This window comes from Sprattus sprattus (assembly GCF_963457725.1).
Source record: "Sprattus sprattus genome assembly, chromosome: 15".
NCBI classification, from domain to species: Eukaryota; Metazoa; Chordata; class Actinopteri; order Clupeiformes; family Clupeidae; genus Sprattus; species Sprattus sprattus.
The window spans coordinates 21,359,540-21,374,635 of NC_137913.1; the positions used below are offsets into that span (position 1 = coordinate 21,359,540).

Below are 15,096 nucleotides of genomic sequence, written 5' to 3' on the forward strand. Positions count from 1 at the left end.
TGACCCATAATATGTGTCGGAACGTGACAGTAAAAAGCAACCTATTTTACATTGGCTGCATGGTGTGTGTTTGTGTGTATATATATGTGCTTGGAGGGGGGGCTGGCATCTCTCATCCACAAGTCTATGAGAGCATGCTGAGAAACTGAGATGACCTCTGCATAGTTCATCCTGTTCTGCATTAATATGCTGCACATCCACTTTTTTCTTACATGCCTTATCCAATCATTGCAGTTAATGGGGCATCACTGGCTCGCCGGGAGTTTTCTCAATATGGGCAGACAGTGGCAACTGTTCCCTCTCATCCCCGGAGGTCTCTGCTTCCATTGGGTCACTCTGTAAAAACATCTTGCCTATCTATAAAGTATAATCAACTCATAAACAGCCTGGTCTCCCTGCACAATATATTTGCAATACAGTATGGAGTTCAATACCTTATACAATTTAATGTACCTATAATTTCCTTGACTTGGCAACATATTGAATACTACAGTAGAACCAATAAAGTTGAGGAAATGTGCTTTCACTCCAAAGTCTTCACAGATGTTTACTATCTGTATTTGTCATTACTTGGGCGGGAGGATGGAGTACTTCAGTGCATATTAAATGGAACCGTAGTAGGAGCATATGCATACGTGATAAAAGTGATATTATTTTTAGTGCCCACTTAAGTGTCATACGTGTACCCCTTTTTATATGCACCAAGCGACCCTCATGATAAAATATGTAGACCTACGTATAGTTTACAAAGCACAACCTACATTGTGTATGCTTTAAGATGAACGCAGTCACACACAGTCGCTGCAGTCATTCAAAAACAGCAAGTCCGTGTCTTCAAAACTCTTTTCAACAAGTAAAATGAAAACGTTATTTAAGGCATCATCTCTTCATTTGTTGCATAGAGCAAGAGTGGCAGTTGCCGGACTGGGGAGGAGCTAGAGCCTCACAGATTACCATTCTCCATGATTATGTTACCACCCCCTCCTCTTTGCACCTTTCTCTCTCCGTCTATCTTCCTCTAAGGTAATTTAGTCCTACACCGAACGTGGTCGGCAACTGATGCGGTGCGTCTAGTTGCATCCCTCTCCTCGCCTCCTCCTCCCACTCAGCCCGGTTTATCCGACAAATGCTAACGGGAATCCGCATGCGGAGCGTCATTGCGCGCTCCGTGCTGAAATACAGTTCTTTCTGTCGCAGAAAAAGTGTCGCCTCACTGTTCCACGGTACTCTGGAATAAAAGGGTTCGCCGTTTTTGTTTCTTTACAGCTTAAACCTCCCATTTCAACGTTTCGGTCGACTGAATTCAAGGACCGCTTTACTGCGTCTTCAAGAAAAAGGAAGTTATTCTCTGAATGTTTGGTTCGGTGAGGCTGACAAGAATGCGTCGTGTCTGAGGCATGGATCACGGTCCGTTCTGATCTTGTCGGAGGTCCGTTTCTGAAACGCATTATAGAGACAGACCATCGTGACAACACGCTTAATGCAATCTGTTTTTGATGTTGTTCTTGGATGAGTTTGCTTTGGATTCGAACGAGAAGAAATATTGCGCATTCAGGATGATTTGACGGAAAGAGGATGTTATAGGAAAGGGTTAGCGTCTGGAGATCGCTTGCCTCTGCTCAATAGAGTCCCATTCAATCCTCCAAAAATCCCAGGGAGAGGACGACACGGGAGGAGGAAATCATCTATCTGGACTAAATCTTCAATCACTCGGGATTTAAAATCGCCTGCTCGCATCACGGAAAATAACCTCTAACAGCGGGAGAGATGAAAGTTTTTCCGGCAGTGGTCTTATTGGTCACTATTTGGAGTCAGGAGTGGGAGCCTGTGATTGCCGATTCAATCATACACATCGGTAAGTTAAAGCTTTAACACTGACACCTTCCCTCAGGCCGGAAATCAGTTGAAACTTCGAACGTTTTATAAGTTGTTAGCCATTCCTATATGCCGAATGTTATCGAATTATGTCAAACGAGGTTTCCTATTCTATTCTTACAATAAACTGTTGAAGACCAGTGCGCAGCCTATAAGCCATCCCTTGTCGATGTCACCCTCCAGATGAACAACTGCTTGCCAGTAGCATGCACTGTTCCTTTTAGTGGCTAAATGGCCATAGATTTGTCCAGATAGTACATTTTAGCTGTTTGGGCAAATAATTACGCTGCATTCTAAAACTGGGGAAACATTCACTCGTAACAAAATAAATTCAAGTAATATCACATTTCAGTTGACCAAATATTTGATGTTGGTGGATTACTGTGTATTGCTGTGGGCATAATAGGGATGTTATAGGCTGAGAACAGGTGGTTTATGAAATATCCACTCTTACCTCCAAATAACTGTTATTAAGGCAGAACATTTCTGTTGGTCTATTTAATTGTATTCAGTGCGTGCAGGGAAAGCTCGTGAATAGAGTAGAAAATTGCATTCCTGATGTGTGTGGATGCGTGGGATAAGAGAGAGAAAGAGAGTGATGGAGAGAGCGAGTGATGGTGAGAGAGAGAGAGAGAGAGAGAGAGAGAGAGAGAGAGAGAGAGAGAGAGAGAGAGAGAGGGAACGCACGTATTTCGTAATGGTTGTATGGTTACAGGGACAAGCACAAGAATCATTAGGCAGGGTTGACTTAGTGGTCCTCGGTCAGTCGCGCTGTATGAGTGGTTCGACTTCCAAATGGCCAAATGTTCACCACACCAGCACAGAGAAAGAGAGAGAGGGAGAGGGAGAGGGAGAGTGAGATAGGGAGAGAGAGAGTTAAATGAAGGAATTAATGTGTCTTCGGTAAAAGTGAAGTCGGCATGTTAGCCCACGGATTTTGAGCTAAATATGAATTTCAATATGGGATCATGACAAAAATTATGGAAAATGTATCATGTTTAAATTGCCTCTGTCTAGAAGGGGCGTGAGTATTCCCCCCCCCCCCAAAAAAAAAATTAGCAGATAGTTATTACCAAAACACTTTAATGTTGCTATAGTGACGATAATTTTTTGTACAGTCAAGACCAGGTTGATTAAGTACGCTAAACAATCTTGACATCCAACCACCTGCCATTTTTTTCCAGTGAATAATCCCGTCCCTCCAGACACTCTTGCTGTGTCCGGTATTCATCAATAGCTCATTTTCCTCGGCTGCCATTTTGACTTATCACCAGTAACTCAAAAAGGACGACGGTACCCAATTCCAAAAATAAAGTTATCCTTTCGTCATTGTTCATGTTTCATTGGTCATACAAGTGGGACTATATAGAGCACACCAAGCCATCACACGTAGAAATAACGTGAACGCAACCAATAATATGCATATCGCAGTTGACAAGAACTATCTTTACAAGTGACAAGACAACTAATGCGTGACTTCTTTCATGCTCTGCTTCTTTCATGCTCATGACACCCACCGTGCACTGTTCAAAAGATAACGCCAGACCCATGACACAGATCTACTAAGTTTTGACATTGTCATAAGTAATCCGCCTCTAATCTTTTCTTCTGATGTGGTGGGGGAAAGGCGGGACAGAAGAATGACAAAAAGTAAAGCAGAACATTGCAGTCTTTATTTCGCCGGATCAAGGCATTTCATCACGCGGGCATTACTTGATTGCCGAGGAGCCTCCTTAATGATCTGCATGCTGGATGAAACACGAGGGCGCCGTGCACTGAATGGCAATGGCGCGCCGCTTTATGAGGCTATTCACAAAGTCACTGTGATTTATGTCGCTGGAAAGACCCAAAATCAGTGGTATTATGCCGAGCTGCCTGGCACCCTGATAGTGTTTCATATCCACCCTGTTCCCGTGGGTTAAATAGACAAATATATGCCCTTATACCATTTTACGCCTGCCACACTCCAAAAGTATCTCAGTCCTCTTGTAAGACTAGATTTATTACCAGCTGATCACAGATAACGCGTTGTTGATTGGTGGAGTTTAATCAAAACCTGTTTGTCATTACATAGGTTTTGTTGGCCGAATTCTGCATGTGCATTGCAATAGAGTTCACAGATGATTCTCCCCCTAGTGGCCGATGAGTGTTCCCCAAGCAGCAGGCATCATCTGCAATAATTGTCATCACCAGCAACCACGTTTTGACAGTGACTGCCAAAAACAGATTTGATTCAGTTCTAGTTTCCAGAGTAAAACATTTTTTTTTTAAGTTAGAGTGCACATATATGGGTTTCTTTGTGCTATTTATATGTGTTAGGCCTGTCTTCCGCTGGTTCGGCTGTGCAGTTCATATATCGCAGTGACAGGAATTGTAAAAATTGGAGCAAGTGCAGAAGACTTTGTCAATACAAAGTCAGCTGTGATATATTAATTGCGACAGGCTTGTCTGTTGATTATATTTCCAGATGTGTGTATTCCAGTCCAGTGTTCATGTGATACACTTCAAGGTTTGAAAGCTCTTGCCTTTCTTGCTTCTTGTCCTTGTCAAAAGTAGAACAAGTTGCAATAGCCCAGGGTGATTTGTTTGTCCCTGTAAAAAAACAGGTATGTGTTTTGTGGGTGTCATTCATGTTTATCCGGCACACAGTGTTCGCACCAAGGCACTTTACTGCACCTTAGCGGACATTACGGTGTGTTGTGTTATAAAGCTGTAGTCCTTGAACTGTCAGGATAGGACACCGCATTTGGGTTTCATGATGTGCAAGTCCCCAGCTAAAAGGAAAGAGTGAACTTCAGACACTCCTCAACCGTCAGCACGATGCCTGTTATCAGTCCAAAGATCAAAAGGCAGAACAACACGAACAGAAATGCACTCGAGTGAATATGGGTGTGTCTGCTGGTGGGCGAGTGTGTGGGTATATGAAAGAGAGAGAGTAAGAGAGAGAGAGAGGGAGAGAGAGAGAGAGTCAGGATTGGCCTCATTCCTTCTTAGGAGATAACACAAAGAGAGCATAGAACAGCGTAGCCATTTTATTTCAAACTCTCACACCTGTATCCAGTGATTTTAAGAGGTATAGAGGCCATTAGATTGTGCAGCCAGTAGTTACCAATAAGGCAACATTCAAGACCTTCTATTCAATCAAACTAACATTAGGCTAAGGTTTGAAAGACAATCTCCCCACTCGTCTCTCCTGTTAGTTTCCCTGTTCTCATGGACCCTCTCACCTATATTCTCCTGCTTAACTCACATTCTGGCGGTTAAATTCCTGATTTTGTGACAATCTAACATTCTGATTGGTTAAAGTCACTGGCTTGCCGAGAAAAGTCTTAGTCTCTCTTAGTCTCTCTTGAAAGGAAAAGTCTTAGTCTCTCTTGATGCACAGAAGCCTTAGACGGTTGTTTTGGTCTATATTACGATTTGCATTTGAACACAATGAGATATGCATTTTAATACATTTCAGACAAAAAAGAATATACTTGCATGCTGTTGCTTTAAGCATGGAACAGAATACATCTTTGTGTCCTCTTTCCCATTTTGTCTCCATATTAGTTTTTAGTGGCACGAAATTTTCAGTGATAATCCTCACAAAAGCTTTGCAGGTGGGCCAGATGGACAGGGCCATGTCAGTTTTCTATTTTTAGAAGAAAACTCCCTGGGTCTTTGTAACAAGAAAATAATGATGTGAAGTGCTGGTCAATGCTGCATGACATCCCAAATAGTCCATCTTCATCTTCTTCTTTTAGAATTTAGTCAGTTGTGTCCTATCTTTCACACCTCTCACATGGGAAATGCTTTTGGTTGTGTGTATGTCGATGTACTTTCCATGACTTGAAAAGAAGTCTGTTGTCGAAGAGAGAGAGGGTGTTTTTTAAACTGGAGGCTGGTCAACAGCTGAACCTAAAATAGCTATATTTAGCTTTGCACTCCATTGCAATTTCTTGCTTTTATGTACGTAGATAAGGGCCCCTGGTGACTGGGTCACAACTGCTCCACGCGAGCTTACAGCAGCATGTCTGTTTTGATGTTTATATTGTGTTTTGAAAGATTTATGTTTGAAAGCCATGGCTTCAAATCGTTATTTTCCTCTAATATTTCATGCAGGCAGCTGCACGAATAAGTCTTTTATACACCGTTCATGTGGAAATACAGTGGCTGTCTGGTGTTGTTGTTTTTTTTATTGTCAATATTTTTTCAGCAAACTTTGCCACAGCACCACTCTCTGCTTCGTCAGTGTGAGCGGATGTTGACGTGGGCTGTTGGAGATCAGAGTGACCACTGGCCAGCCCCCTCAGACTGCATGAGCCCTAGGTCTCTCTCTGGAAAAAAGCTCAGAATGTCTCCATTGGGCTGTCAGCCCAACTGCCAACCCAGTGTGCTGCTTAAGAGAAGAGAAAAACAGAAATAGATCCACTGGCTAAAAACAATGATCATGGAAAAGAAAACCCTGGGCCAAATGGTGGAGTACTAATAGTGTGTGTGTTGCAGCACTATTAGTGTGAGGGTCAGGGCTTGTAAGTGCATCTTTATGTCTCACATTCTGAGACTATTCTCTTATTCTAGAAACATCTTCTGGAGTGGATCTCAATCTCAATATTGTGCATTTTGAACACGACAAGGCTCCTGCTGTTTATTTCTGTGTGATATTGTAAAGCTGGATCACAGCAGTCTTTTTGTACTGCTGATGTCAGAACTCAAGTAATTTCCTGTTTGTTTAGTAAACAAGCTCCCAGCGGACTTCTGCACAGCGCTACTGTGAACGCGTCAATCACGCTTTGCTGTAGGCATTATTTAGCACTCTACATTGCTGTGTTCACATAACTCAAAGTTGAGAAGACAGGGTGAGAGAAAGAGAGAAAGAGAGAAAGAGAGAGAGAGAGAGAGAGAGAGAGAGAGAGAGAGAGAGAGAGAGAGAGAGAGAGAGTACATCACCTACTATACCGTTCATTGTAGGTTTACAGTCCATATTCCTATTATATGCTTTTATAGTTCCATTGTGAGCAGGACTGGTTGGATGACACTGGCGCCCCTCAATCAGTGATCTGAAAAACAAGACAGTAGCTTTAGGCTGTCATTGTCACATTTATCTTTTAACCTTAATAGGTTTATGAGCACAATAAAACAGCTATGCCAGGACTCAGGAGGCTGTTAGCAATTGGAAAATATTTGGCCAGTAGCCGAAAGAACAACCAGTTATAACAATAGGATTTCATTTCAGAGCTGCGCTCTTAGACACATACCTTGTCATTGCCCTATGACCTGTTGTCCTAGTGTGGTACTACAATATGTGGACATGGCTTACTGCCTTGCTTTTTTTGGGTTCCTCAAATTTTCTCCGGAGCGTTTTTTTTTCTTCTATTAAACTAGATATAAAGTTATGGACACACACCCAGCTTCAAAGTATTGTTTTTCATTCAGGGAATAGTTTACATAATTGATTTGCTTTATTTTATTTTTGTATGTCTGCTGCAGTGAAACGCTCCACTGAGGGGCCTCTTTAGTCTGCTGTCTGTTTAGCTCTCGCCGAAATGTGCAGCCTTCACACTGCATTTGCTTTCAAGACATCTTCAGTCTCTTCAATTGAGTTATCAATAAAAATGAAAATGTGGACAAAGTAGAGATCTTTCTTGGATCTGCCCCCACACAATTATCACTCCTGTATTTTTAATGATGTACAATGTACTTTGATATGGCCTTTCATACAGATTCATTATCATTGGAAACAGACAGAAACTACTGTAGAAGATATAACATGCAGTTATATCAGAGTTTCCTTAATACAATCCTTTCTCTAGTCATATCACGAGTGACCCTTGTTTGTGTTGAGTGTGTGGCAAGCATAGCTTGTCTTTGTGTAATCCATCTTATTTCTAATTTCTTAGCTTGATAATTCACACATCATCTTCATGCTCATCTGTTATATTTGCCTTGTATACATTAAAGTAAATATCTTTCTGACATATTACATAAAATGAATTATAACTTGCACGATAATCCTTATGCAAATGCCTTATTCAATTACTGTATGTCCTGAGCATAAGTCTTGTAAATCTTAAAAAGTTAAGCTTTAAATCCTCTATAAAAGAAGCCTGCTCTAATCGTGTGGATATTGTTGTTTTTGCCTCACTAATTCTTTCGATTTTCCCTGACCCTGATTTCCGCACTGCTCCCGGCAAAGGTCGACCGCTGATCTATGTCACCGTACAATAGATGGCACACCTCATAATTACTCTTAAACGCCAGAGGCGTCCCAGGGAGGAGTCTGCACTCACACCAGGAGGCATTAGTTCAGCTTATAGAGTTACAGGCAAAGGGCTCTTCACACAGCTCTTTGTAGCTCGTGTCATGGTTGAAAAGGAGTAGGAGTCAGAGGTTATAGCAATGGGGAATGGGGAATCAGTTGGTTGGTTGGTTGATTGCCATGACAGGGGTGTGTGTGTGTGTGTGTTTGTCTGTGTGTGTGTGTGTGTGTGTGTGTGTGTGTGTGTGTGTGTGTGTGTGTTTGTGTGTGTGTGTGTGTGTGTGTGTGTGTGTGTGTGTGTGTGTAGTGGGATGTGGATCCTTGGGGTTGAGAAGTTGTGCTGGTGGCTCAGTATTGGAGACGCTTGTAGGGGTCTAAGAGTGTTGACAACTGCACAGCTGATGGGGAAGCCACATATTAAACCCAAACTAAGGGCTTTGCCCGGCTCATGCATCAAGGTCAATGACACAGACTATAATAAAATGCATTGCTGATTCACAAGAGTAATGATGAATGGATTACCAAAGGAAAATGGACTGCTCACTGAAGTTCAGTCCAGGTCCATTTCTTCCTTTAAACACCTATTTGAATGATGTAGGCTACATGAGGAGAATGTGAGGAGAATTAAATGGTCCAAAACCCTGAAGACATGACTAATCAATCACCTGCTTGTCTGTAAGCATGCCAATGGTGACCTGACCAGTGCTTTGTAAATCTGATACAATCTGGGATTCCTCCCCTTCCAGGTTGTCTAACTTGGAATGAGATCATAGCAGAAATGTTGCAGGGTAGCCAGCATAGCTGCTGTTCTCTCTGTTTTCATGGCTGTCATCCAGCCTTTCATTACCTGTCGTCTACACCCTTGAACTCAACCTCCTCGCAGTGTTCCACTGAGACCCGCTGATGTTGGTCAAGATTCATGGCCGCAAACATCACCCCTCGCCCCGACCCCTATCATCCCTGTCTCATCGCCTGTAAGGCCCTGACAGTCGCTCTCATTTACACAGCTTAATGCAGCATGACCACACAAGCAAGGCGAAGAGGGCATACGCTGCCTATCCTCTGATGATGACCCGCTCTTTACTAACCCCCCACCCCCCGCCCTCCCTGCTGTCAGGGGGTGTGCGTCATCATCTGTCACCGCCTCATCTTCATAAATCTTGAAGCACAAGCTGGCCTGCCACGTCACTCCTGGCCAGAGGAAACACACACACACACTAAATTGAATCGTAACATAGAGGAATGATATAGCCTGTAGAAGGCCTACATATCTTAATTTCTTCCTGTGTATGACATTTATTTATCTATTTGCGTTTTTTGATTAATTAATAAATATTTTCTGTTTATTTATTCCTTGTTGTGTTGAAGAAAACACTTGTTCATGGACTATTTATAGCGTGTTGCTGGATGGCGCTTTGATATGCATATATTCAGCGTTTCTGCAACTTTAGATCAGCTCATTGTAATCAGTGTCTTCATCAGAGGGTGATGAGTATGCAATTGTAATATTTATCGAGAGGATTAAAAGCCCATAATAGTCGCTCAGCTGAGGACTAAATATTTACCATCACTAACTTTCAAGCAAGGCCATGATTTTGAATCAGATAAAGTGCAGATCTGCTGAAATGTATGAAGCACTCTTTGAAAGTGGCATGGTGATGTTTCTTGGCACTTGCACCTGCTTCTAAGCACAGTCTAAAGTATCTGCATTTATGTCAGTGTGTTCCCTGCTGTCCTAGGATTCAGCTGATCAGTGTTCAGCTTCTTCCGCAGAACACCAGGCAGTCAATATGGAGGAGCAGCAGAGCACAAAAATCAGTGCTTAACAGTCTTTTAAAAGCTTTCTGTCACCGTGTAGAAGACAGCTCTTCAGGAACAGGGAATATAGTGTTTGTGTGAAGTTGGTGTGAAGAGTGCGAGGGAGTGAGTGAGCGAGTGAGTGGGTGGGTGGGTAAAAGGGGTAGAGAGAAAGAGAGAGAGAGAGAGAGAGCTATCGTGAAGGGAGGGGGTGAGTTGGAGCGGAGATATTTGAGGAGAGGGGGAAGGCATCAGCTCCCTTCTCTGTCATTAGCTGAGTTTTTTTGTGTTGAGTGTTTGGGTGTGTGCTTGTCCGGTTTGTCACATGGCCCATCCCCCTTTGAATTTTCACCACCTCCGCTGACGTCCGGGCAGAGGGAGAACATTGCGTTTTTTTGCCCTGTTTTGCCCATTTTGCCGCACTCGTGCACAAATGTTTATGTCATCTGAAGGGGAAATTACCTTTCTTGTTATTGGATGTTGCCTCTGCACACATAGCAGGTGTATGGGCGCAGCTTACATTTTAAAAGGGTCTTTCATGTCACTCCAATATGTTTAGCATAACTGGCATAGAGGATTTGTTAGACCTGTTTGTTAACATTGGAATGGCCGCAGGCAAACATAGAGTGCCAGTTTCATTTGTGTAAATGGTTCAGGTCTGCTGAGAATGATGGAGAGAACGTGAGGTTGGGCTCAGAGGGCTGTCTGTAGGACATTCCCATGATGCAAAGGCAGACTCTCAGTGAAGGCACAGAAATGGCAATATGTGCAATGTTCTCTTGCAGCTGCCTGTGACAGAGCACTTGCAGAAAAAACAACCTGTGGAAATGTGTGTTTATAAAAGTGGACACACTGTCACAGAATCCTCAAGGGATGGCATGGGTTTTGTTTTTCTAAATGAATTAGCGTGTGGGGAAAAAAAGAAAGAGGAAAAGAAAAACAACCAGTAGATTGGTTTGTGTCGCTGTAGGCTGTTGTTGCCCTTTTGCAAATCTGTGGCATTTAAATGGTCACTTCCCTTTTACTCTATGGTCAGTTGAAGTGGTGGGGCTTCAGTGTATCTGTCCTGTTGGGGAAGGATTTTGATCACAGGCCTTAGTGGCAAAGAGAGCCTATCTCTCCACCCTTGTATCCGGCCTACAGTATTTTACATTGGAGCTTCCTCTGCAGGATTTGACAGGACATGTCAGGACTTACCTTCCTCGTCATTAATGAATGATTCTCGTCGGACCGGCTAGATGTTTGCTGCATCTGCTACACATGTGTGGCGCTGGATTATTTTTGCCTGAAATATCATCAGACCTTTTTTTTTTTTCCCTTACCTATTTCTCCAATGGCCGTGCTCACGCTCTCGCCTTGCCTTTGATAATTGGACCCCTGTAAGGATTCCAGTGAGATCCTGCCATACACAGGTTTCTACATGCAGCCATGGGAGCCCCGCTCTCTTTAATATTGCATTGATACGCCCTGTGAAGTGATTAAATATTAATACTTGAAAATGTCTCTAATATGAAGCATGCCAGAGAGGTGAAAAAGGCGAAATTCGCATCATCTTTTTTGCTCTCACTGGACTGGTCGTTTCGGTTTGTAACAGTAGTTTCCTCTCTTGGTTTACTTCAGCTGATTCGGAATCATTTAAGCCGCTCCTTAAATGAATTAGTGTGGATACTCCATTTGCTGTCTTACAGCACATTCACATAATGTACGTTTGCACAGGGAGCCCAATTAATACTACTCCACTCTGTAGTTAGGAGATTAAAAAGCAGCCTTGTGGATCTGTATTTGCATTTGGATGAGCTGCAGCGTGTGGTAGGGGTGAGCACCAGGGGTCCCTCGGAGTCGGCTCGGTAGGGCAACACACACACTACACACAGCAATCAAATCATCTAGCATCGAACACATCTAGATATGTGCAAATCACCAGCTGTAGACTGCTTTTCATGCTTCAGCCATGTTTTCACCATTTACATGCCCATAGAAACGTGTGATCTACATCAGTTTTATCACAAATGTTGAGACAGAAATGAGATTATGCAATATATTATAAAAAATTACAACAACTTTGAACAGTTTTCTTGTCATAAGTTAGTTTAATGTACTGCACGTGACCTCATCTCTAAACACCAAGGTTATCTTGACAAAGAAAGTAATATTAAGATGTCTAAACATTTTGTAAAAACTAAAAACATGATTTGTGACCCTGTTGAGGTCTCTACCTCTCTCTTTTAACACCATATGATTAATTTGGAGGAGTAAGAGATGTAAGCGTAAATCTCACATTTAACCTCTAGCTAAGAAAACTAATACAATAAGATAACTAAATAATAAGGAGACCACTTTTTTTGGACAGTTTTATCACAGATACAGAGGAACAGAAAAGTACACACAGATTGACAAAAAAAATACAAAAACTAAAATCTTCACAGCCTTTAACATGCTGGATAGCATTGATTCCACAGAGTGATCCTGAGACATATACATTTTTCAAACATCGACCTGTCATTTCACCCATTTCTCTTCACATTGTTCTGCCTGTACTCTTAATCTATGTGTTAGCTGTTCCATCACGTACATCTCACTCACAATTTTCAGTTAGGGGGCCTGGTTTATACCATCTTTTTGTAATGGCTTTTTTACAGGCTGCTTTTAAGATTTTAAACAAGTATCTGTCTGATCTTGCCACAATATTACCAAAATACAGTACTGTACCTGAAATACTTCGTAACCCAGGATGTTGGCCAAAATCAAGTGCACATCTTCCCAAAACTGAACAATGTCTGGGCAGAGCCAGAAGACATGAGCATAATCTACATTTACCGCACCACATTTTCTCCAACATGGTTGTCATACTCATACAAATTTGCTCCTTAGTTTGGGGGTGACAAAGAATCTTATTATATTCTTCCAATAGTGTTAAGTGTTTTTATATTTTCTTCTGTTATGGATGGGTCTTCAGACAGCTCCGTGTTCAATGCAGAGACCACCTCCCAGGGGAGTGTCTCTAATGCTTTGCTGTGTCTCTGATGCTTCCTTGTTGGACCACTGATGGGGAGCTGCACGTCACCCATCCAAGCCTCATCTCACACCAAAGGTGTCTGCTGCTGCACTTCAAAGTCTTGTTTAATTAAGTCTGCCAAGTGGCCCGCCTTGAGTGCCCTCATACGGTCCCAGCCCCCACGCCCCTCCATCTGCCCCTATACTGTAGAACGGTGTGGCGTGCGGAGAAGCCCGTGTAAACACGGAGCGTAATTAGGATCACTGCCTGCTGGTTGGCCCGTGCTGCGTCAAAAACCATAATTACCTAAAGAGATACACCGGCTTGCGGAAGCGCCGAAGAGCTGCCACTCGACATTAGGTGGTGCTCTTAAGCTCCGCCTGTTGATTTATTGCCATGACGATGTTATTTTCCCTTGCAAGGAAAAAAAATTAAAAATAACCCCCTGTCTTGACATATGAAGAGTCCAAAACACATTTGCTATAAAACTGATGTCCTCCAGGTTTTATTTCAGAAGAGTAAATGATGTATAACTACAACGTCTCTTAATTGTCGCATTCTTTCTTAGGGATTTCGCATGACATCATGGGGACATAGTAGAACATATTCTGTTGATTTGTGCTAACAAGAACCGTCCTTGGTGAATGCATACCCTCTGTCAAAGAATAAGGGTAATCAGTCAGTCACACACAATGCCGGGTTTGATAAATGGAAGGGGGCCTAATGTAAACACAAGTTGAGCCATTTGTTTTCAGCCGAAATCAATTTCAGAAATGTCACAAGGCTAGTATTGCCTGGCTTTCCTCTGATGTGTGTTTTATAGCAACACCAAAAAGTGCTGTATTTCCACACGCGAAAACAAGAGAGAAAACAAACAGACTGATTTAATTATCACATCGCCCCTGGTGGTGCTCACACAGCCACATTACTCCAAAGATGGGCGATCTGTGCTTTCCAATATGTGCGCCGGTGATGGGATGCTATGCTATCAGTTGATGGACATGTGAAAACTGCTGCAATGACAGCTGCCACACATTGCTGTCTGGTGTCAGTTGCAGAGATTCACCCATTACTATATTGCTATTTCTGCCAGGGTGTTCGTTGCCCTAGCAAATATGAATTTTGATGCCTCATCTAGTTTGCTAGCATTAGAAAATTTAAGATAAACTACATTGCAGTCACATACATTACACAGCCTAACCAAACTATCCAACTCGGAGGTAAAACAGTATTGGTCCATGCATTCCAAGTCACCCTCCGGCAACTGATGGTAATTATTTTGATATGGGGATTTTTATCTCTTGAAATTACCACGCAAAGAGGGTTTCCTGTTAAAACTCTCGGCTGGCCTTTAGATAAAAATGCTTCATTTCAATTCATGGTTGTTTGGGAAACGTGCTTAGAAAGCCGTTATTGGCAGGTTGGCTTTTTGAAACGACCCCACGGGTTCCCTGCAAATGGATGATTGTGGTTATACCAGTGTTGGCATGAATGTGTCCTCACTTTGTCTTGTTGTTTTGTGTGTTTCATTGCATGCAGCTCACACTGTGAAGTTAACAAAATTTAATGATGGCTCACAGTTGACAGTCAGTCTGAAGGACATATGCATCCTTTTTTCCGAGTCAGGCAAGGCTGCATTTTACTGATGCTATCTGTCAGCCATTGCACATATATAACTTTATGAGCTGTTAAAAGAGGCCCAGGATGTGTTTTCTCCCACTAGACTTTGTGAGTCGCAGCCACTTGGCTGTCAGTTGGAATGAAGGTTTGTTGTCATTTTCATCACTGTATAGCACTGTTTACCTCCCATTTATGGAAAATAGAGGGAAAAACAGAAGAAAATAAAAGCACAACAGCCCGTGTGACAGATAAATGACAATATATTATGGATAACTGGGTAGATATGAAGCCTCCTCTCCTCAGAGATTATTTGAGGCTCACAAACTGGCCTTTTTTCATGTGCCACAGATGCTTAGACACAAGCCTACTGTGCGCTCTACTGTGGGTGTTGCGAGAATTTCCTTCTTGCGTCTCCCCTGCATGACTTGGCACGGTGCTTCACAGAAGGTTACGTTGATCACACGGAATTGTCGGCCCTAATCCGCCCGTGGACTAATCCAGAACACAGAGGATGGAAGTGTGGTAAGAAGTGCAAAAATTGCATAATACGTAGAACGGATCTAACAAT

At 42.5% G+C, this 15,096-nt stretch overlaps 1 protein-coding gene across 1 annotated transcript in view; it reads left to right on the forward strand.

The window, feature by feature from the left end:
- Window positions 1-1,767: 1,767 nt before the first annotated feature.
- grid2 (glutamate receptor, ionotropic, delta 2) overlaps window positions 1,768-15,096 on the forward strand; it is a gene marked incomplete at both ends in the record, with an annotated part of 276,437 nt that continues 263,108 nt past the window's right edge. Inside the window, one exon of the mRNA XM_080852173.1 lies at window positions 1,768-1,855. Coding sequence (XP_080708299.1) covers window positions 1,768-1,855 — 88 coding nt within the window. The remainder of the gene's footprint in view (window positions 1,856-15,096) is intronic.